At 38.0% G+C, this 21,189-nt stretch overlaps 3 protein-coding genes across 6 annotated transcripts; 2 read left to right on the forward strand and 1 right to left on the reverse strand.

Moving 5' to 3' along the window:
- LOC18787553 (uncharacterized protein At1g51745) lies at positions 228 to 4,853 on the reverse strand. Of its 3 annotated transcripts, none has more exons than XM_020557996.1 (5): positions 4,283 to 4,851; positions 3,035 to 3,630; positions 2,576 to 2,860; positions 1,654 to 1,892; positions 228 to 1,549 (listed from the first exon to the last, which is right to left on the reverse strand). In XM_020557996.1, exons 1-5 carry the CDS (start codon positions 4,471 to 4,473, stop codon positions 713 to 715), a joined length of 2,148 nt encoding a protein of 715 aa, XP_020413585.1. In that variant the 5' UTR covers positions 4,474 to 4,851; the 3' UTR covers positions 228 to 712. The 3 variants fall into 3 exon arrangements, with proteins under 3 accessions (XP_020413585.1, XP_020413586.1, XP_020413584.1); XM_020557997.1 differs by having other exon boundaries at positions 3,437 to 3,630; positions 4,283 to 4,848; XM_020557995.1 differs by having other exon boundaries at positions 2,576 to 3,630; positions 4,283 to 4,853.
- LOC18786798 (microtubule-associated protein futsch) lies at positions 6,687 to 10,686 on the forward strand. The gene is made up of 5 exons (XM_020558662.1): positions 6,687 to 7,403; positions 8,150 to 8,603; positions 8,811 to 9,080; positions 9,209 to 10,227; positions 10,344 to 10,686. Exons 1-5 carry the CDS (start codon positions 7,290 to 7,292, stop codon positions 10,422 to 10,424), a joined length of 1,938 nt encoding a protein of 645 aa, XP_020414251.1. The 5' UTR covers positions 6,687 to 7,289; the 3' UTR covers positions 10,425 to 10,686.
- LOC18786888 (serine/threonine-protein kinase TIO) lies at positions 11,800 to 20,796 on the forward strand. 2 transcript variants are annotated; one of them, XM_020558240.1, is made up of 23 exons: positions 11,800 to 12,020; positions 12,611 to 12,743; positions 12,832 to 12,906; positions 13,015 to 13,107; positions 13,255 to 13,329; positions 13,472 to 13,564; positions 14,109 to 14,172; positions 14,280 to 14,364; positions 14,722 to 14,794; positions 14,872 to 14,940; positions 15,043 to 15,123; positions 15,317 to 15,419; positions 15,512 to 15,643; positions 16,019 to 16,157; positions 16,318 to 16,489; positions 16,830 to 16,928; positions 17,016 to 17,552; positions 17,767 to 18,927; positions 19,141 to 19,374; positions 19,456 to 19,599; positions 19,768 to 19,848; positions 20,093 to 20,281; positions 20,383 to 20,796. In XM_020558240.1, the coding sequence occupies exons 2-23, from the start codon at positions 12,654 to 12,656 to the stop codon at positions 20,626 to 20,628; spliced, it is 4,035 nt and encodes a 1,344-aa protein (XP_020413829.1). In that variant the 5' UTR covers positions 11,800 to 12,020; positions 12,611 to 12,653; the 3' UTR covers positions 20,629 to 20,796. The 2 variants fall into 2 exon arrangements, with proteins under 2 accessions (XP_020413829.1, XP_020413827.1); XM_020558238.1 differs by having other exon boundaries at positions 11,801 to 12,020; positions 15,500 to 15,643.

The following is a 21,189-nucleotide window of genomic DNA, read 5'->3' on the forward strand; positions in this document are numbered from 1 at the left end:
CGAAGGTATAACTTCTCAAAAACAAAAAACAACTGGTATTTAAGAGATGAAATTAAGAGATGAAACTTTGATTCTCTATCACTATTAATTAAGAGAAGACCTTTTCTCAACAACTTGTAAGAAAGTGCCAATAAAATAGTAATTACAGATTTATTATTTACCAGTAGTAGTAATAAATAATACGGACCCAAATTTGAAAAACAGAGAGAGAGAGAAGTAAAAAAGAATGAAATATCAACAACGCACACAAAGTGCTCCCATTCTTGCCTTGTTAATTAATCCGATACAAAGAGAGAACTACAAATTCAATAAAACATCTACAGAAGACTCCTCGCTTCTTTCTATACTTCTTAAATTAGTTATGATAAACAGAGCAAGATACATAAGCTTGTATGGAAATAAATGTACATTTCCCTATGAATTATATCTATACCTACTTCATCTGACTAACATGAGCTTTGTTCCTTCAAATAAATCCTCAGAAATCCACATCCAGCAAATATGCAATGCAATGCAGTTGACAACACAGTCTGCTGTGCACGGCTGCTTCTTCGGTTACCTGCTTCATCCGATTATTCAAAAAGACAGCAGAAAAATGCTGACTTATACGGTCCAGTTTGGTAGTGCTCCGCTGGAAAGAAGATATTAGCAATAAATGTTGTACTAGCAGTATAAACTTATTGTGCTTATATAACAATGTACAAGTAATCTATCATGAATTTCTCTCCTTTTCGCTATTCAATAAAACCGTACTAGCTGCTTTTGATGGGGGCCTATTGATCTTCTCAAGTAACCTACTGAATACTAATTTCACGGGTATGCAAGCTACAGTTGTGGGTCCAGAAGACTCCGGTTTCATCAGCCCTTCCCTTTGACAACTACTGCTATCAAGATGTATTGGCTTGTTACTAAAATTCTGTTCAATGGCTATCGAAGATAAAGTCCTCGTTTTCTGGCTAGATGATAAGCTGACTTTCTTGGCCACCTTTTTTGACAACTTTCTATCAGTGGGAAGCCGGGAGTTGTGAAGAAGGTTCCTCTTACCCTGGGTTGCCTTATTACTGAAACTCCCTAAATTTAATTTCTTGAATGGTGGTCTGCTTTCTTCATCTAAAAGGGGAAGGTCGTCAGCAGCTTCATCACCATCCAACGCAGACGATAAATGAGGGCGCGGAACTCGAACATTTGCCGTCCTCCTTGCAGTCCTCCATGCATGTGGAACAGTTGCACCCCCATTATTGTCAACTGCTTCCTCACCAAATTCATCAACTGTTGAAAGAAGAGAGTTGGATGAACCATCTTCTAAGGCTTCAATTTGGATTGGGTGCCCTATTATTGCCTTCCCATTTAACTTGCTCATCAGAGAAACAATAGGAACTGGCTCTTTTTGGTAACTTGCCTGGACCTTCAAGTCTACATCTATCAAGTACCTCGGCCTCCTGCGATAATGATAACGGCCATCATAAACCGGGTGAAAGCGATCTCTTTTGATGTCCCAGTACTCATTCCAGGCAGACCTATCCTCCCAGGTCGAGTCTTCCCAATCAGTCTGAAAATCATTATTATCCACATTAGCCCTATGAGGACAATCATTAAAATCAATGTATCAACAGAAACATGGAACTATAACAACCTTTGGCTGAAAGGACATACCTTTTCTTCAGAATATGGTCCATAAATATAGCCTCTTCCGTCAGTTGCATCCATTGATCTTTTTGTAAGATTGCGGATATTTCTTTTCCCCTTCAACTGCCATTTGGACACAGCCTCACTAGCAAACAAAGGGTCATGACTGTAGAGGTGAGACATATCACCAGAATGTGTTGATTCATCTGGCTCGTCGCCAACCATGATTCCATGTTCTCGTGCTTCATATCTCCCAACTTCTGGTTCTAAAGGTACATGTACAGAAAAGATTTAGAGGTTGAGGACAAAGAAGTGGCATAGCCATTATGAACCCTTGAGGCCAAAGCTCAGAAAACCAACTCCATGGCGTGAAATGCGTATTCAACAAGTTATTCATGTTAACTGAAGTCAAGAGATCATAGTGCAAAAAATTAAAAGCAAGTTTTCTGAATCACATGAACCATAACATGGTACAGATAATGGAATCTTGACTGGAAAATCAACAAAAACCTCACATGAACCATAACATGGCTCAATCGCTAAAAGCAATTTGACCAAATTTCTGTAAAGAATAATAAAACAAAAGGTGAAAAATAAATATAAACACACAAGTTCACAAAATGACAAACTTCGAGAGCTGCATATACATGAAAATCACCATACCCCAAGAAAGGGCTAACCACACTCTAACTTGACAATGAGGTTATCATTTTACACGTAATATGCACTTTCATGGCAGTAAGAAATATGATATGCATACCAAACAATAAAGGAGGTAACTGCAAAAAGAAAGACTAAAAGAGATTTGTCCTGCATACATATTATAAGCAAGAATCATAGAGCTGATTTTTTAACATGTCTGAGCAGTAGGGCTACTCTGCATCAACAAAATCTAACAACTACATAAACCATGGAATTGACAAAATATAAAAAACAGTAAAAGCTGAACCTGAGAGTAAAGGCATCTCTTCATCCATATCTGGTTCAGTCTCGGAAGAATCAGACTCGGACTCAGAAGAATCAGTTTCAGAGGAATCAGATTCATCTTCTGTAAAGCCAGAAGTGTTCTCTTCAATCAAGGCCTCGGCATGAGAACGAGCACCAACTGGTGAAGCTGAGATCTCAACTTGGTTTGAAGGAGCTGCTTCATACTCCAAGGATTCACCAGACTCAGCAGGCAAATATACACATTTACTCCTCTTTGCTTTGCAAACAACTCCCGTCTGCTCCACTCCTGAAACAGAAGTATAAACAGTAGCACTGTCAGGTTGCAAGGACTGTGGGACAGCTAATTTTGCACTATTCTGCAAAACTAGGACAAGAGGATGACGTTTATCAGGTCTCTTGGCCAAAAGTTCATCACTCAATCCCTCATGTGAACTTTTCATTTGCTCTAAAGAATTTTTACCGTTCACATGATTTGTTCCTCCCATGCTAAGACCACCACGAGCAAGAGCTTGAACAGTACCATCAATTGTGGGTTTCCAAGAACCATTTAAAGCAAGAGAAGATGAAAGTTTTCGCTTTGAAGGGGCAATTTTGAGACCAAAGTCCTGCAAGCCTCTCATCCGAGGCATGCCCTCAGCATGATCATCTTCACCACTCAGTTGATTTCCCTCTTTGGTTCTTTGGGAAGACAGAGGACCGCCTATAATATCATTTCTATGAGACGTATCCAGTCGCTTAGAAAACTGATGTGATTTGGAATTTCCAGGTTTTACATTGTCATTTCCCAAACTTTCGGAAGATATAACTAACTCCTTTTTCACAGCACCAGATAATTTACTGTTCAAGCGTTCAGAAGTTATACCTAACTTTCCTTGTTTTCTCAACAGCTGCTTCTCAAGTTCAAGCGCATGAAGAATAGCATCTTCTCGACGTGCATATTTCTCTCTTTTCTTCACAGGCATACCCTGCGATGATTCAGCCTTCTCAATACAATCATCAAACTCACCGCATCGAAACGCCTTAACACGCTTGGATTTTTCCAAATTGTACCAATCACTGAGAAGAAATACCACGGAATATCATTACTAAAATAGTTGGCAAAATCAAAGTAGGCATGTAAGTAGAAGAATCAGTAAGTATGAACAATGGGAGTTATACTTCGTTACAACTCTCCAGTTTGAAATGAGAAGACGACCCTCTTATAATAACATTTTAATAAATTCCATGGTACATAATTTCTAAATTTTTGTGCCACTAGGTGGATAAGGCAAAGGGGCAGAAGGCCTGAACCATGATTCTGCTAAATAGTTCTTAGGTGCCAACCAATTGTATGTACAATGAAACTTGATTGATTAAAATGGCATAGCAAAACGTGATATAATGGGGTTTCAGTGCTAGGATTTAAAATTTCCGTTGATGCTAAAACCCTATAAACGAGTTTGACCACTGAGTTGCAGTAAGTTTCTGGTATGGGTTTCTACCTCTGCTCCAACATGTTGTCCTAAGCTTTTGTGATTTCTTCAAGTAAAACAGCAAAAGCGCTATTTTAGCTCATGTATACAATAAAACGGAGAAGACACTCAGTAAAGTAATTATTTTTCTCGTTTCTACATAAATATCCAATCACAACCAAAAACGCCCACAGTAACATGAAATGGGTTCAAAAGCCACCATTAAGAAAAATTTAGGGAAGGACTATGAGACATACACACTGGCATCTTCTCTACCGAGAAGCTTGACGGGGGTCCCAGAGCGAGGCGACGTGAGATGCGAAGCGGAGAGCTCTTCTGGGCCCACTATCTTCCCCGGCCACCACGACCCGTTCCTCCTCCTCACCCAAACGATCGATCCTACGCTGAAATCGCCCGTACCAGATTCCGTACTCCCCATAACACACATATACTCACGCACTCTATATCTCTCTTCTCTCTGTCTCTCTATATCTCGCTGTGTCTCTCGGTTGCTCTCTTTTTGTGAACAATAGAGGAGTCGGAGTTTGACTCAGCCTCCAGCAAAGAACAGTGAAGAACGGATGATCCGAAGATAGACGAAAATGGAGGGTCCAATTTGAGGGATTCGGGTTGGGGCTAGGGTTTCCATTCAGAATTGGGGATTTTTCATTTCTATGCTTTATTTTATTTGTTTTCTGCTCTTTCTCTCTCCGGAAGCCTACGTTTTTTTCCTCTCTGTAAATTTTTTTTAAAAAAAAATCAAAATTTCGAAATTAAAATACTCGGGACTCTGTGTGTTGGGACCATTGGGTTCGGGTTTTTGTGACGGTTTGTTTGTTTGAAGAAGGTGGGCTAAGGCTAAGGCTAAGCAGCCGAGCAAAAGAGTGGGGTCTGTTTGTCTGTGGCTTGTGGCCTGTGGAGGAAATCGTACGAGTTTTGTGTGTCACATGCTCCGAAGCAACGCGTGCTGCGCAAGCTTTCGGTTTTTAACACGCGGATTACTACAACTTTGGGCTCCCATCTTTTACGATTTGGGCTTTTATAGGCCTACCTGCGCTTCTGACCTTTCGAAACTTAGCTTGTTCACATTCTAGGCCTGCCTAATGTCTATGAATGTCCACTTGGGCCCAAGTGATAATGTGAAATATATAACTCTGGACTTAGGTCCAATTAACCCTAACTAAACGATATTAAAAACTAATGTGCAGGAAGAAGGATTGAACTCGGGTGCAATAAGGATGCACACTAACTTTGTCAGCTGATGTAACTCTCGTCTGTCTATATAAAGGAGTTTAATGAGGAAAAAAAACACACATAAATATTATGAATTCCTCAATTTCTTTTTTATTCTCTTTATCCGACGTCACATATACATATAATACAATGAAATTAGCATGCTATCTAATCTTAAGATGGACATTTAAAATAATGAAATTATAAGTCCATCAACAAAATTATCTATTTGGTTTATCTATGCACTTTTATCTTTAGTTTGTTTCAAATAAATCGTTATGAAAAACACACATAGATTTGCTCATATTCTGTTTAGTTATGCATGCCAAAAAGTGTGAGTGGCCAGAAGTTCAAATATCAAACTTCCCTCCATTAATGAATTGATTTTCCAATTCTTGTACTGAACAATAAAAAGTCATAAGATTTAAAACAATTCACAAGAGACATGATAAACATAGTACTTACTTAAACCAACATTTAAAATAAAAGTCAAAATGGTTTCTTAAAATAGTTGAGAACCTTTGATATCATATCACACCACTTGAGATGCTATAATTTAATATTAATTTAATTGGATAACATGTAAAGAGGAAGCCAAAAAGATAACTCATATGAAATTGCATATAGAAATAAGAGCTCAATAAGATACGCCATACTAGACAGTGATGAAGTCAAGATTTTGCATTAAAGGAGACCCTTCATAAAATTTTATAAAATAATTCGAATAGGAGCACTCAAGCGCTAACTAGATAATAAGTTAATATGATACTAACTACTCGATTTAGCCCATTTCATAATATCATTTCGTATTGATTAATAATTTATTCCTGCATTGCAATCATAATTGTCTTTAATTTTATATTATAAAATGGTTGAATATTAATCTCATCATCTACACTATTAAAGAAATACAAACAATTCATAAAATCCCAATATTAAAGTACCCTACTCAACATGTAAAAAGGAAGGGAAAAAATCACAAAGCTTAAGCTTAAATTAAACAAAAGAGGAAGAGGAAGAGAACGAGAAGGAAAAAAATTAGAATTTTTTAGTGTAAATATCATAACATAACCTAATAGGTTTAATTGAAAATAAAAGAGTGATTATGGAGTTTAATGGTTAATTTGTACCAGAAAAAAGGTTTATTTCACTGTAAATATCCCAAATATAATATAATATATTACAATATTTATATCATATATAATATTTAAACGCAAAGTGTAAACAGATTGAGGGGAGGTGGTCTGGGATCAAACTGAATCCCTACATAGCTCTGCCCCTGATACTGGATCAATGGGTTGTGGGGAAATAAGTTAAGTTTTTATTTATTAGTGGTTGGTACTACGAAGACATGTGGGAAGTTACAAAATCCAATGACATATTATAACATTTGTATATGAGCAATATCGTGGAAGGAGAGAATTGAATATAGGACTTTGAGTGTAAGGATAAATAATTTTAATAACTTGAGCTACAAACTCTTCGAGTCTTCGTAGATATATGATCATATTAGTTATTGAGGTTATGCGATTGACATTTTAATTAATTTTGTGTAAGTCTTAATTAATTAAAAAAAATGTTGTGAAATTAAAATATTTTGGAGAAAGCCTAGGTTAATATTTAAAAAAAAAAAACTCAACTATTCACTGAACAAGTGCAATTCTAATGCGATGTGCATCTTCCCAAATGCGAATTTTCCATACTTTGCCCCTGTCCGCGATTACACAGTTACGCCAATACTTACCCACGTGACCCGAGTTTATAATTTATTCACTTGCTAAAAAAAGAAAAGAAAAAGAAATTGTTGTCAATAATTTCAAATTTCAAATCCGCGCTCCAACGGTCATAATTTCTAGGGTTTTCCAAACGTCTCTCCTGGTCTTGCCCATACATAGGGCTATACATGTATAAATATCCCCAATCGCTCTTTCATTCTCTCAAACGCTTCAACATTTTTCACTCAATCTGTAGCCGTCTCTCTTGCGAAGACCAAAACAGCTTGTTTTGATCATCTAGGGTTTCCCGTACACTATGGATTTCTCCAGCCTCACAAGAAAGGAGCTCCAGGCTCTGTGCAAGAAGAACAAACTCCCAGCTAACCTCACCAATGTCGCCATGGCCGATTCTCTCAAGGCTCTTGAACATGTAATACTTTTATCCCCCTTTTTATTCATACCTAATTGATATTTTATTATTGTGGATTTAAAATCTGTTTGGTTGCCAAGAAAAGTGATATTGGAAATCACCAAAATCAGTACATTTTCAGATTCAGATATTCTGGGAATTACTCTGTGTTGGTTTGAATTCTCTAATATACTATCTCTTTACGAACTTTCTAATTAATCACATGTTCTACATTCTTTAACATTATAGATTTGAAATCCGTTTGGTTGCCAAGAAAAGTGATATTGGAAGTCACCAAAATCAGTACATTTTCAGATTCAGATATTCTGGGAATTGCTGTGTTGGTTTGAATTCTCTAATATACTATCTCTTTACGAACTTTCTAGTGTAAACCACATGTTCAACATTCTTTCATGTTTGGTTGGTGATAAATGACCGGAAAAAGAAAAACCTATATAATCATTGATTAATGTTGAGTTGAGCTCAGTAGTTATGGGGCTAGCTAACAGATCTAATGCCTTACAAACCTACATAATATTGCTCACCTAAATTCATAATTTCTCAACATAAATTAAACACGGAAATCGTAGAACTTCCTTTTCTGTTTGGATGCCGAGAATCACAAGAAAATAAAAGAGTTTATCAACATGCAGTTGTTTTGATTCTGTTTTCCCATCATCTTAACATTCTTTCGATTTCAAACAACACACGCTGGATGGATTTATTAATTTATTGGAATCTGACTGTTCTGCAAATCACTGTACCAGGTCGAAGGGCTTGAAGAGTTCCTGAACCAATCCAAATCGGATCCCCAGCAATCTCCGGAGAAAACCATGAACGGATCACTAAGTATCCCTCGTACTGCCGGCAGAACCTCGACTCGTAGAAAGCCCATCCAAGTAGAACCAGAAAGCTCACAGCCATTGACTCAAAGTCGCCGCGGGACGAGGAGAGCCGTTTCTGAAGAGATGGACCAAGAAAAGACTGAGGTGCCTAAAACTCCTGCCGCACCAAACACCCGGAGAAGGGCTCCCGCTGCTTCTGCTCGACAGAACACCACACAGAAGGAGAATCCTTCGGTGCAGAGCGTCTATAACACCAGGCGATCGGTGAGGCTGCTGGAAAAGAACATGGCAAAGTTGAGCTTGGATTATGAAAACAGTATGTCTTTTAAGATGGATGAACTTTCCACAGAAATCAACAATGGCTCAGTTGATATGGGTAAGTCCAGCGTTGCATTCATTTGATGATTTACACCTAGCACTACACAGATATCAAGTTTTGTTAGTGTAGCTTAGACTGGCTTAGACCGTTTGGTTTCTGGATAACTATAAGTAGTGTAAGATGGGGTTATATAACATGCGGTTGACTTTTTAATCAACTAGTTGTATTGTTATCTGACGTAGTTCATGGTATGGTGTGAAACAGGGTCTAATATGCAGACAGTATCAGAGGCGAGTTCAGAGAGGGTTGATGTTTCTGAAGTTTCATCGGAACCAAAATCAAATGGACCATTGGAGAATGAAGGGAAGTTGAAAGATGATGTTCAAGAACCTAACAAGACTGATATGATTAAAGTAAAAGATGACTCAAAGGTAAAATCAGAAGTGGAATCTGGGGTATCCGAACCAAAATCAGCCTCAGATGTCATTGTGGATGTATCTCATGAAGAGGGGTCAGACGAAACAGATGACAAGGGTAAGTTCAATTGCATTTTATATATTACTACGGCCAGGATGTTTGTTCATCTGATTTCATGGTTCTCAATTCAATTCTTGTGGTTCCTTTTCGTTGAACTTATTTGAATCTGTTTGTGATTGCTACAGAACCTCATGATGAAGGAACAGAAAAATCTACAGCTGCCAAAGTTTCTGATGATATTTCTGCTGAGGTCATGTGCAATGCTAATGCTGCTCAATTTTCATTGTTACAAGAAGTAAATGAATCACTGAGTGAGGAAGAATCCACTGACCCCAATTCATTGACTCTGAGTTCCGATCATGGTCAAGCTCAGAACCCAGAAAATAAATGTCAAAGCCTGGAGATAAAAGAATCTGAAACCAATGCAGCAGAAGATCAAGATTTCGACTCAAAATCTGCCCCTGTAAGAGAGACTGGAGAAGTCAAGGACGTGACCAATGTAGAAGAAGCTGCTAAACCCCAGGTATTGAATTTGACCCTGAGCTTGTCTGATGAACGACAGTCTATGATAAGTAGCAAGGACTCAATAATGTATGGGGCAGAGGGCGATTACACAGAGAAATTCAATTTTGAATCAGACTTCAGCTCAGAAGAAGATTCTGGTGATGACATCAGTGAAGAAGAATCTTGTGAAGATGAGACTATGGATGAAGAATCATTCGAGGATAAGAAAAATGATTACATGCAAGTGAGTGAAGGGGGTGATTTAAGTTCTGAAAACTCTATAGCAGAAGTTGCCACGGTAACCCAGTTCAATCCTTTGTCAGATGAGATACCAAAATCTATGAAAGTAGCTCAGGAGGCAATGCCAGTAGAAGAATTTTCTATGGTTACCAATGACAATGAAGGCACTCCAAAATTGCCACCATTGGCAGCAGCTGACCAACTTCCGCTACAGTTTCCTCGTCCATCTCTCTCAAAATCCGGAAAGTCTCCAGGCAAGAAACAATCGGCCATTATGAACTACATCTTTGATGACGAGGAGGAGAAAGACATTGAGAGTAGTGATAAGATCCTCGGAGGAGTTGAGATGAAGAGAGACACTGACACCGTGCAAAAAGAACTTGATACTAAGAGTCTAAGGCAGCTGAAGAAAATGCTGAAAAATCAACTAAATATTGGAGACAGTAAGAATGGTACCAAGGTGAGGCTCCAAATCTCTCTCTCTCTATCCCTCTATTCTTTTGCTTGAAATTGTTAGATTTCTGTACTATGATTTTTGTCTTACTGATAATGTTTCTTTTTGATGATGTGCTGCAGATGGTAGAGAAGCCAAGAATTGCCTTGCAGGAAGTCCCAGAGAACCAAATGGCTGTGAACAAAGCTGGCAATGGAAACTGATTTTGGATGTGGTCCTCTAATTGAATTTTGGATGTGGTCCTCTAATTGAATTTTGGTGAAGAGTCAGTGTGTGGGGTTAAACCTTGGTTTGCCTCCTTCAGAGTTTTAAGAGAGCTTTGGGAGTTCATTTTGGTCATTGAATCTTTAAGGTCTTTTTAATTACTTGAGTAATAATGTAGCTCACCCACCCAATCCTGATGGTGGGCTTGGAAGAAGTCAATTTTGCTTATTGATATATACTATGACTTTTTGGCAGCATCAATATGTTCCAGAATTCAATTCTCTCTCTCTCTCTCTCTCTCTCTCTCATCACAGAACAAAGCTGACTGTAAAAAAAGGTAACTACAAGTAAGTTATATAACCTTAAAAACCATTAGGCATCGCAGTACATTGGTAACACTGACTGACAATTTTTGTCCCTCTGTTTTTTTACTTGTTCTAAATCTCCATACACACTAGTCAACTTCTCTACAATATCATATTTTGCTTCTACAGAGATCATTCTGTTTGGAAATAAATCCTAGAGTTTTTTAACCACTAATTAAGGTGGACAAAGGAGCATAGAAAGTAGACTTCTGTGGCAGCGAAATTAGCTTCAATTGGGTCCCAGTTTCCTCAATTTGTATTCATCAAGTCTTTTGGCAATGGGAGAATGATCAGGCAGGCCAATATGAATAATGTTTAACCCTCAATATTCCTGTGGCCAACCTATGAAATATGAATACAACTTTTAGACGAAAAGGCGAGGAGATTTGTTTTGTTGTGTTGGGCTTATCTTGGGATAATGAGAAGAATAAGGAATGAACTTTATGTCTCTTTATTTATAGGGAATTTTAACAAGATAATTACGAGGCAGTCATCTTAGCTCGGAGCCGAGCTGTTTGTGTCACACCAAGCTGTCAGGTAGCGAACAGTCGGGGATCATCCACATCCTCTTTTCATGATAACTTCACTCATCTTTGCTAGGAGGTGGATGCAAATAGAGTAGCATGTCACGCGCAACTGTAGTTGCATCTGGTTAGGTGGTTTACACGTGGCTTTGGAGAGGACATGGGCACTCTCATGAGAGGCGGTGAACCCGTTGTCAGGGAAGGTCTTGTCATCGACGTGGCTGATTCGCACCCTTTCGAGTTTCCCCAAGGTAGCTCCAAGGCTGAGGTGGAGGATGGTTCGGTCATTTTCTGCCAAGCAATATGCAAGGTCCGAGTGTTCTGTTTTTATTGGTCAAACGAGCTCGACATATACCGAGTGTCAACAAATACTGTGCATCTCGATTTCTAAAGTTTCGTTCTCCAAAAAGAAAAGGAAAAATGAAACTTCAAAGTCGTAATGCCTTTTTTAGTGTCGTTTGAAGTACGTATTCAAAGTCAACGCTAGAATTTGAATAACTTTAACGACATCTATTTCAAGGCCCAAACTCTCCCAAGGCCCAAGCCCCTCTCGCTCATGCACTAGTCAATTTAATTATAAATTTAAATAAGATGGGCGGGGAAAATCCACAAAACCCGACCTTTCAGTCCCTCTCTATTCCCAATTTTCAAATATCTCTCTCTCTCTCTCTCTCTCTCTCTCTCTCTCTCTCTCTCTCAGTTTCAGGTTCACTTCGATACTCTTTCTAAAATGATCAGCAATTTCCTTTTATATTCAGATTGAAGTTCAGGATTTCTTTTTTATGCCTTTATTTGTTACTTTCCTAATCTGCTTTCGTTTTATTTGGTTGTCTGGTAAAGTATTCAGCGATTCATTTATTTTACTTCTCTAAGCAACCAGACAGACATGGTTTCATTTTCATGAAGATTAGGGTTGTAGTTTCATTTTCAATTTAGGATCTAGAAGTTATTATTTAATTTCCGAATAATTTGTGTTAGGGTGATAAATGGGTAGTCAATTGATTTCGTTATTTTTTAAAATTCAAAACACAAATTGGTTATATTGGAGCATATTTATGACAATTCAAGTTTGGTTGAGTTTAGCCTTTTTGTATTACCTGTATGGTTTTTGAACCTAGACTTGCATAAATTTTTTTACTAAACCAGCTAGAAGCTGCTTCTGAAGTTGACCGTTAATCAAAGTTTATCATTACTTAAGGAGATTAGTTTCCAAATTTTTATCTAGCAATCATGAATGAGTTTTATGAGAGCGGCATCAAATAGGTTTAATAGTTCTGGTGCTCGTTTATCTTACAGGACTGAAAAGGGTAGAGATATATTATAGCTGCAGACTTACAGGATGGGTGTGGAGAACTACCATGTGATTGAGCTTGTAGGCGAAGGTTCCTTTGGGAAGGTATACAAGGGAAGGCGCAAGTACACCGGGCAGGTACGCACCTTTTGCACTTCTAATTTTTCGTTATCTGTTTTTCTTCTTTTTTGTTTATGCAGGTTCCATGTTTTTATCACTGCTTCAGACTGTTGCAATGAAATTCATCATGAAACATGGGAAAAGCGACAAAGATATTCACAATTTAAGACAAGAAATTGAGGTATTGGACTCAATTTTATCTCAAATCAAACAAAGTTTACAATTAAAACTTGATTTCATTTATCATTTATGATTGATATTGTGATATTCACTGTTCCCAAATGTGCAGATCCTAAGAAAGTTGAAGCATGAAAATATAATTGAAATGCTTGATTCCTTTGAAAGCCCACAAGAGTTCTGTGTTGTCACAGAATTTGCACAAGTACTGATCCCTGTCTTCACTATAACTGCATTAATTTATCTAGACTAGCTTGTTAGTTTGGAAACTCTTGCAGATGCACAAGAATATCTAGACTCTTGTGGAATATGTTCAGACGCATTAACTATCAATGAATTTCTTGATATGCAGGGTGAGCTATTTGAAATTCTTGAGGATGATAAGTGCCTTCCCGAAGAACAAGTTCAAGCAATTGCAAAGCAGTTGGTACTTTCTTTATTACGAATTTTGGTTCCATCTCAATTGTTTATCATATTTGGCTGTCTAGTCTTTCCAGTTGTGTGCTATACTTTTTCCTTAATTGTTCACAACAAATACAGTAAACTTTCTTTGTTACTGAATGTTACAGGTGAGAGCGTTGCATTATCTGCATTCCAACCGTATCATTCATCGTGACATGAAACCACAAAACATTCTAATTGGTGCTGGTTCTATTGTCAAGGTTGATTCTACTGATATCTCTATATGCTTAACATAAATTTATGAACAACTGTAGCGAGTTAATTCATTTTGTTAACCAATCTTATTGTTGTTGCCTTTTGTCCCCTCGTTCTACTTTATACATGTGGTGAGCTGATTACAAGAAATAGCCATAGTGGTTTAACATAAACTTCATCTATGTTTAAATCATGTACAGTTTTTCTTTTGCGTTATTATCATTAGTACTCCGCAGTAGATACTTGGAGTAATGTCTTGAAGCTGAGTACCCTCGTCTGTCTCATGTTTGTTTTCATGTCCATCATATGGACTATAGCACTGTGTCTTTTGTAGCAGACAAAGGACTATTGCTCTATTTTCTATTTAGTAATTTATTTCTTCATTGCTATCCTTTCGCAGTTATCATGTATATTATATATTTATGTTGTTAAGTTCTCATGGTGAGATACCTAATTATTTCCTTTTAGAACTTACACAAGTATCCTTATGTAAGTGCACAAGTGCATGTCTGCTTTCAGATAACTTATAAATTCTGTTGTCTGTTACAGCTCTGTGATTTTGGGTTTGCACGCGCAATGTCCACAAATACTGTTGTTTTGCGATCCATTAAAGGTTAGCTTACTATTCTAAATTAACTTTTAGGAAACTTCCTGAAGATCCTGGAGGAACTTTGCTACTTTGTTTGCCCATTCAGTGAAGTCTTCATTAATGTTCATTAGGTACTCCTCTGTACATGGCACCTGAACTAGTACGGGAACAACCCTACAATCACACTGCGGATTTATGGTCTCTTGGAGTAATATTGTATGTTGCATCCTTACTTCTTTCTTTCTATTAAAACAATTTCCTTGATTTTCTATTTAACTTGTCTGCTTCTGATTTGTTAGATTTTGACCCATGTTATAATATATTCTTTCCCGTTATGTGCTTTCTATTTAATCTATTCCTTCAAGTTATGTGCTTTCTTTCCTTATTTCTTTTTTAGGATTTCATACAGGAACTAATTGCAATTTTCCATATATCATAATCGAAATATAAATATAATTTAGATTTCTAGTTCCACAGCCTGTTTGGGTTTGCTCTGTTTTCTGCCTTATCTTTTTTTTCTTTTCTTTTTCCCCATATTGTTGAAATAATTATTTTTTTTGGTGTGCTCAACAGATATGAATTATTTGTTGGCCAGCCTCCATTTTATACAAATTCTGTATATGCACTCATCAGGCACATTGTTAAGGTACATGTAATCAAATCTAAGTATGATTTAGGTATTTCAAAAAAAGTATAATCTAATGCTACTTTGAAATGTTTCAGGATCCGGTTAAATACCCTGACAACATGAGTCCAAGTTTTAAAAGCTTTCTGAAGGGATTGCTCAATAAGGTTGTTATACAATTTGAAATGCACGGCTTTTCAGTTGAAAAGTTTCAATGCTTATTTCTGCTAACTTTCATTATTAACAGGTGTTTTTATTCTTGAGAGCAGGTACCTCAAAATCGATTGACTTGGCCAGCTCTTCTGGAGCACCCATTTGTTAAAGAGATGCCTCATGAAGTGGAGGCTAGGGTAATGATATCTCAACATATCTACTTCCATATTTACATTTATAAAGTTTGAAGTAGTATAAAACCTTGTATTACGTTTCACAGTGTTTTAATATGCCACGAGGTCAAGACGTACTAGTTCTTTGTCTTTTATTAACAGAGACAGCTGTCGAGATATCTAGTTGTAACTGTAACAATTGTTAAACCTTTTCCAGGAAATGCGTTCTGCAACTGCTGCAGAAAGAGGATGTGTTGCGGCATGGAGGGGTGAAGGAAACACAGTTCAAACATCAGTTGGTTTGGCTGTTTCTTCTCCTGGTAGTTACTTTTTTCTCTACTTCAAATGTTTTTCTTTTTCTTTTATCTTTCATTAACTATTTACCATGTCATTGGTAAAGTCAACTCTCCAGATTCTTCAGAAAACAACAGTGGAATAAGTTTTCAGGGTGATGCTCAATCAGACATTCCTGACTGCACAGCAGTCAATTCTTCCCCAAATGAGTTCCCAGGATTTGCAAATCCTAATGAAGTTAAACAGTCAGGTATATGAAGCCTCCATAACAAGGAAAATCATCTGATTCTATTTTGTTTAATATGCCAGGACAAATTACATCAGTTCGTATGACTATTTTTTCACTAGGACAGGGAGAGTGCATTTTAAAAGGGAAGTGGAAACCTTTTGATGGAGCTACAAAGTTGACATTCCTGCCCCTGTTGATTAATGTGTGTGTGTGTGTGTGTGTGTGTGTGTGTTTGCATATGTCAAGATTAAGAATTGAATGAAATAACTCTAGTATATCATGAATGAGGCCTGGATTTGTGTTCATTAATGGAAAAGCATAAGTGTTGCAATTATTACTTCATAAGTTACATGATGTTGCTATAATGGGGTGAACTTAAGTAATGTTTTGCCTCAGGTTGCCAAATTTTGGACAGATTGGAAAATAACTCTCGTACAGTTAAAGGTGCACAAATAATTAGTCAAGATAATGAAGCAGTAGCACATGTTTTGCTACCACTTAAAAGATGTTCCCAAGGATCCCCAAATTCGTGCAGGTAAAGCTGAATTGCACTCCTCTACTAAATATAACGTAAAATTTTGTTTCTTAGTCTCCTGTCAAGTTATACTGGTTCTTACCTTTTTTTAAGAATGATTTAACCAGATACCTACCAAATCTTTATCTGAAAGACTTGAATGTTTGTCATATTTATACAGAGATCAAGATATTCTTAATTCAAACCAGTCTTTGAGGATCCTTTCAAACTTAGTTGCGGCTGGTGCCATCCATTCCAGTGGGCTACTTGATGAAATAATACATGAACTTCTTGTTTACACTGGCATCATAGTTAGCATGAAAGCTTCTGAAGTGAATGAGTTAAAAGCAAAGGTATAAGTGCGTTATTTAGAAATTTCTTAATTCTAAGTTTTGTATCTTGAGTTATGATTGGCTGTCAGTAATTTACTGTACCTTTCGCTGACTTCAAATTGTTCCCTTGTCAAGCTTATCTGTTACGATCCTTGCATCTGCACACTGCACCTCTCAATATTCATTAATATTTCAGTATTAAAATTTTGAAAAAAAAAATCTAGCATATTATATTCTCCATCCCCTGCAATGTCTACTTACACTTCTGAAATGTGTTTTCTATATCTTCTGCAACTATTAATTTAGTATCTTAAGAAAAGTGTTTTTCCCTCTCTGAAACCTTGCCTTCTTACTTTTGCAGAGTTTCTCAATAATTAAAATTTTGGTAGACAATGCCGGAAGTGGCGCTGGAGGCTCATATTTCAGGCACTGGGTTACGTTTGCTGATATTTTTTCGCAAGTATGGTTCTTTTTGATATGGTACATATTGCTTTATTGAGACAATTTAAAGGCCCTGCTTCTAGTTCTCATCTTGTTGAATGTGTAGGTTGTTGGTTGCAGCGAAGATGCATCCGGACGAGTTCTGTATGAGTCCATTGCTTGCATAACTGTTGTGTTAACCAGAGTCACTCAGGGCCTTAAAGCAGTTTCTTCAACTTCAGTTCCTGAGGCGGTTTCTGATCCTAATGAAACATGGAAACAGATTTTGGATCACGCTAAAACATCTGGTTTAGTGGATCAACTTTGTCTCTGCTTAGTTACTGCGGGGTCAAGTCTTATTTCAGGTTCTTCAAATATGCTGCGTGCAGCTTGTGAAGCATGTAGGGCTATTTGGTTGCTGGTAGATGCATCAGAAAATCTTTCTATGAAAAGAAATGCCTATTCATTTCCACTTAACACTATGCGCAGTCCTTCACTCCAACTTGGCATTAGGGATCAAGATCAAAGTTCTTTAATTGGGACAGAATCAGCAAAACTTGTTGCTGCAGTGACTAGGGCATTCCTTAGATCAAAAGCAGTACAGGTTGCTATACATTATTGCCTTCATCAACGACTTGAGGCTTCACTGTATGCTAGCATTCAGGTGTTTCTCTCATCCTAACTACGTTAAGAAAATTTCAACACATGGTAGATCCACATGTAAATAGCCATGTATGTGTAGTCTTTCAGAAGTGTAAATAATGAGAAGTCAATTATCTTGAGAAATTTTACCAGCAGTTTTTAGTTAACATTTGTGTCTGCATCTAGCTTTCATAATTTGACATGAACGACTCTGCAATTGTTCTTCCATGTTTCAGCTACTGTTGAGGTGCTGCTTGCATAATGGAATTGTTCCTGGTATGCTCTGTGGCCTGCCTAGTTCCCTACCTGTAACTACTGTTGTCAGTGGTGGGGGTGATGGAACCATTATTTCAGAGATATTCTCGTTGTTGTCTTTGTGCATTTCATCTCAAAATAGAGATCCACAAGCAATTGAAACAACCAACTTGAAGTGCAAATTAACTAATCCCACTACCTTGGTTCTGCATTCGTGCCTCATCCTTGCAACAATTGCACAATGTTTGAAGGCAACTGGAAGAAATTCTGCATTATTTATGTTGACAACCTCCCCAAAGAAGCAGCTTTCTCGACTTTCTGTCCTCGCTCATCATTTTTCTTCTGATGAGAGCACAAACACTTCCTTTCAAACTCATACAGCATCGGCCATGTTGGCACTGGCTTCCATATTGTCGCTTGAATCTGGAGCTTCTGTTGGGTCCTCTGTCTCCGAAGTAGCAGTGCCTTTGATTCCTCGAAGTGCCACACTATGTGACTACCTCAAAGTTTCACCAGGCAGTGGAATTGAATTGGGTCCTAATGGCACCAAGAGTGCTCTCTCATACTGGCATGGTCTTAGGGATGGATGTGTTGGCTTGCTGGAGTCCAGACTGAGGTGGGGAGGACCCTTAGTTGTCAAACAGCTGTGTACGAGCAATATCCCTCTTCTTCTAGTCAGTTTGTTAGCCAAAAACCAACAAAATGTGTCTCCACAAGAAGTTGACAGCACAAATGATCAAGTTGGGCTTTCCCCTATCGGAGTTGTGTGGACAATATCGTCAATATGTCACTGCCTCTCAGGTGGAGCCTTAACTTTTCGTCAGATTTTGCTCAGAAGTGATCACATCAAGCTCATCTCTGACCTGATATCTGATATGCATCTCAAGCTCGTAAAGTCCTGGGTTGGGCCTGGTGGAGGGAAGGATGGTGTGAGAGATATAATAAATGCAGTAATTGATCTCTTGGCATTTCCTTTTGTGGCCGTACAGAATGCTCCGGGATTGCTATCAGCCACTGCTTCAGTGAACAGCGGGGCCCTTCTCAACATGGGTTCACCAGGTGTGAGAGTTGGCATGGAAGACAGAGACATGGTGAAAGTAATTGAGGAAGACCTGGGAAAGTATATTAAAAACCTTTTGGAGGTTCGGTCTTCTTTTCTTTGTTTTTCCTCTTCATGTGGCCGGGGGCTGGGGTTTGTTTAGATTCTTTTTCCAGGATGGTGTTCGTGAGATATTACACAGCAGCGTATAAAGCTTATTAATATATTAGATATGCAGAATGAGTTAATTTGCTGAATATCATCCTGTACTCAGGTACTTATATGTTTCTCATTCAATTGCTTCTGAAGTTTACAGGTGGGAGTGCCAGGCATCATTCTTCGATGTTTAGATAATTTGGAGTTAAAAGATATAGGAAGGCCTGTGGCCTTTCTTGCTAAGATGATTGGTCACCGACCATTGGCAGTTCAACTTGTGGGTAAAGGCTTGTTGGATCCCACTAGGATGAGAAGATTGCTCGATTGTTCAAGCCCAAGGGAGGTGATGCTGGATGTTCTGATGATTGTTTCTGATTTGGCTCGCATGGACAAGGTCAGATTTGGTTTTGATTGAATAATCGTTGCTGCATTTAACATCCTGGATCAATACATTAACGGAGCTTCTGGTGTCTAGGGATTCTACGAATACATTAACGGGGCTTCTGTACTGGAGTTCTTTAAGGAATTTCTTACCCATGAGGATCCTAATGTGCGCTCAAAGACTTGCAGTGCTCTAGGCAATATGTGCCGGCACAGCTCCTACTTTTATAGTGCCCTAGTAAGTAGTGAACAATAGATTGTTTTAAGGTTCTGTCAACACACTACTTTTCTGGATAATCAAAGCATCCCACTTATCTTCTGCAAGCACACACGTACACATGTATAAAGGAGGTTAGATTACTATTTTTATTTTAGTATCTTACGACGGAAGATGATGATGATCTAGGCAAAGCATCAAATCATTGGCCTCCTTATTGATCGATGCTCTGATCCAGACAAACGGACACGAAAATTTGCTTGCTTTGCTGTAAGTTCTCTTGCCATGCAATAAAATACTTATGTTGCTTTCGGCTGTCTGTTGCAATATTGTTTATAACTTGTTTTTCACCATCCTATTATGAAATGTGTCAACCTTAATTGTTTACTCTGTTTCTTCCACAATCAGAAATTATGTAAATTTGTTTTTTGGGCTGAAAAACAGAAAGAAACATATGCGGCCTTGCAAATATGCAGTTATTTATATATATATCTCTCTCTCTATCTCTTTGCAGATCGGAAATGCTGCCTACCATAATGACATGTTATATGATGAGCTACGAAGATCTATACCCCATCTTGCCAATTTGCTGCTTTCAACCGAAGAAGACAAGACAAAAGCAAATGCTGCCGGTGCACTAAGCAATCTTGTCCGCAACTCCAACAAACTTTGTGAAGACATTGTATCTAAAGGAGCGATGCAGGTTTGTGTTCTTGATTTGATGTCTAAAGGAGCCATGCTTTTTGAAATTGAATCACTTTGCAATGGCATTAACTGGTGAGGTGTTTATATACGTTGCTGCAGTCTTTACTGAAGTTGGTGGCTGACTGTTCGGTGGTAGCACTGAACCCAGGTAGGAAAGATTCAGTAAATGAGTCACCTCTAAAAATAGCTCTCTTTTCATTGGCAAAGATGTGTTCGCATCCGCCGTGCAAACAATTCCTCCGTTCATCAGAGTTGTTCTCAGTGATCGGACGGCTTCGGCAATCTCCAGAATCTACAATTGCCAATTATGCCTCCGTCATCATCACCAAAGTTGCTGATTCTTGATGCTGAATAAGCTTCATCATTACCACTAATCAGGTGTGGCCATGGCAGGCAAGAAAGTTTGCAGGTTCTGGGGTAAGATGCTCTAATAGTATAAATCCTTTATGTATGCCTGTATATGGATGGATCAACTCAATTGATTAATCAGCAAAGCTTTCTACTTCACATAAATATATGGTATGGATGGAGCTCATGAAAGATTTCGAAATTCAAATTTAGGGCCTTTTCTATCGCTAGACAGACGAGCTAGTGGGATTGATTTTCAAAATTTTATTTTCAGAAATACGAAAAATAAAAAGGGGTAATGATTTAAGTCAGTTCGTCAATTAATGAATCGGAGGCCTGATGTTGGAAATTTCTCACTTTGACCCAAGTTTAATTGAAAAAATATGTCCTAGAGGAGGAGGGGAGAGGAGAGGAGAGGAAGTGCTCTAAATTCATTGGATTTGGCCTTTATTAAAAAGGAGTCCACGTGCTCGCTGGAGAGAGAGCCCATGAAAGCGACTCGTGTTGTTCCGTACAGTTAGGCAGCGAATCATTAATGATACTTCGCCACGTCTCGAG

The sequence above is a fragment of the Prunus persica genome, chromosome G2 (assembly GCF_000346465.2).
Source record: "Prunus persica cultivar Lovell chromosome G2, Prunus_persica_NCBIv2, whole genome shotgun sequence".
Lineage (NCBI taxonomy): Eukaryota > Viridiplantae > Streptophyta > Magnoliopsida > Rosales > Rosaceae > Prunus > Prunus persica.

What these genes read in the sequence shown, in the direction of transcription:
- LOC18787553 (XM_020557995.1), bottom strand. Translation starts at nt 4,473, where the DNA reads ATGTGTGTTATGGGGAGTACGGAATCTGGTACGGGCGATTTCAGCGTA. An exon ending in AGAGATGCCTTTACTCTCAG is followed by an intron (nt 1,893 to 2,575) that starts GTTCAGCTTTTA and finishes ATGTACCTTTAG; the next exon opens with AACCAGAAGTTGGGAGATAT. An exon ending in GACCATATTCTGAAGAAAAG is followed by an intron (nt 1,550 to 1,653) that starts GTATGTCCTTTC and finishes AATGATTTTCAG; the next exon opens with ACTGATTGGGAAGACTCGAC.
- LOC18786798 (XM_020558662.1), top strand. Translation starts at nt 7,290, where the DNA reads ATGGATTTCTCCAGCCTCACAAGAAAGGAGCTCCAGGCTCTGTGCAAG. An exon ending in AGACGAAACAGATGACAAGG is followed by an intron (nt 9,081 to 9,208) that starts GTAAGTTCAATT and finishes TGATTGCTACAG; the next exon opens with AACCTCATGATGAAGGAACA. An exon ending in ACAGTAAGAATGGTACCAAG is followed by an intron (nt 10,228 to 10,343) that starts GTGAGGCTCCAA and finishes GATGTGCTGCAG; the next exon opens with ATGGTAGAGAAGCCAAGAAT.
- LOC18786888 (XM_020558238.1), top strand. Translation starts at nt 12,654, where the DNA reads ATGGGTGTGGAGAACTACCATGTGATTGAGCTTGTAGGCGAAGGTTCC. An exon ending in GTGCTGGTTCTATTGTCAAG is followed by an intron (nt 13,565 to 14,108) that starts GTTGATTCTACT and finishes TGTCTGTTACAG; the next exon opens with CTCTGTGATTTTGGGTTTGC. An exon ending in CACTGTATGCTAGCATTCAG is followed by an intron (nt 17,553 to 17,766) that starts GTGTTTCTCTCA and finishes TCCATGTTTCAG; the next exon opens with CTACTGTTGAGGTGCTGCTT.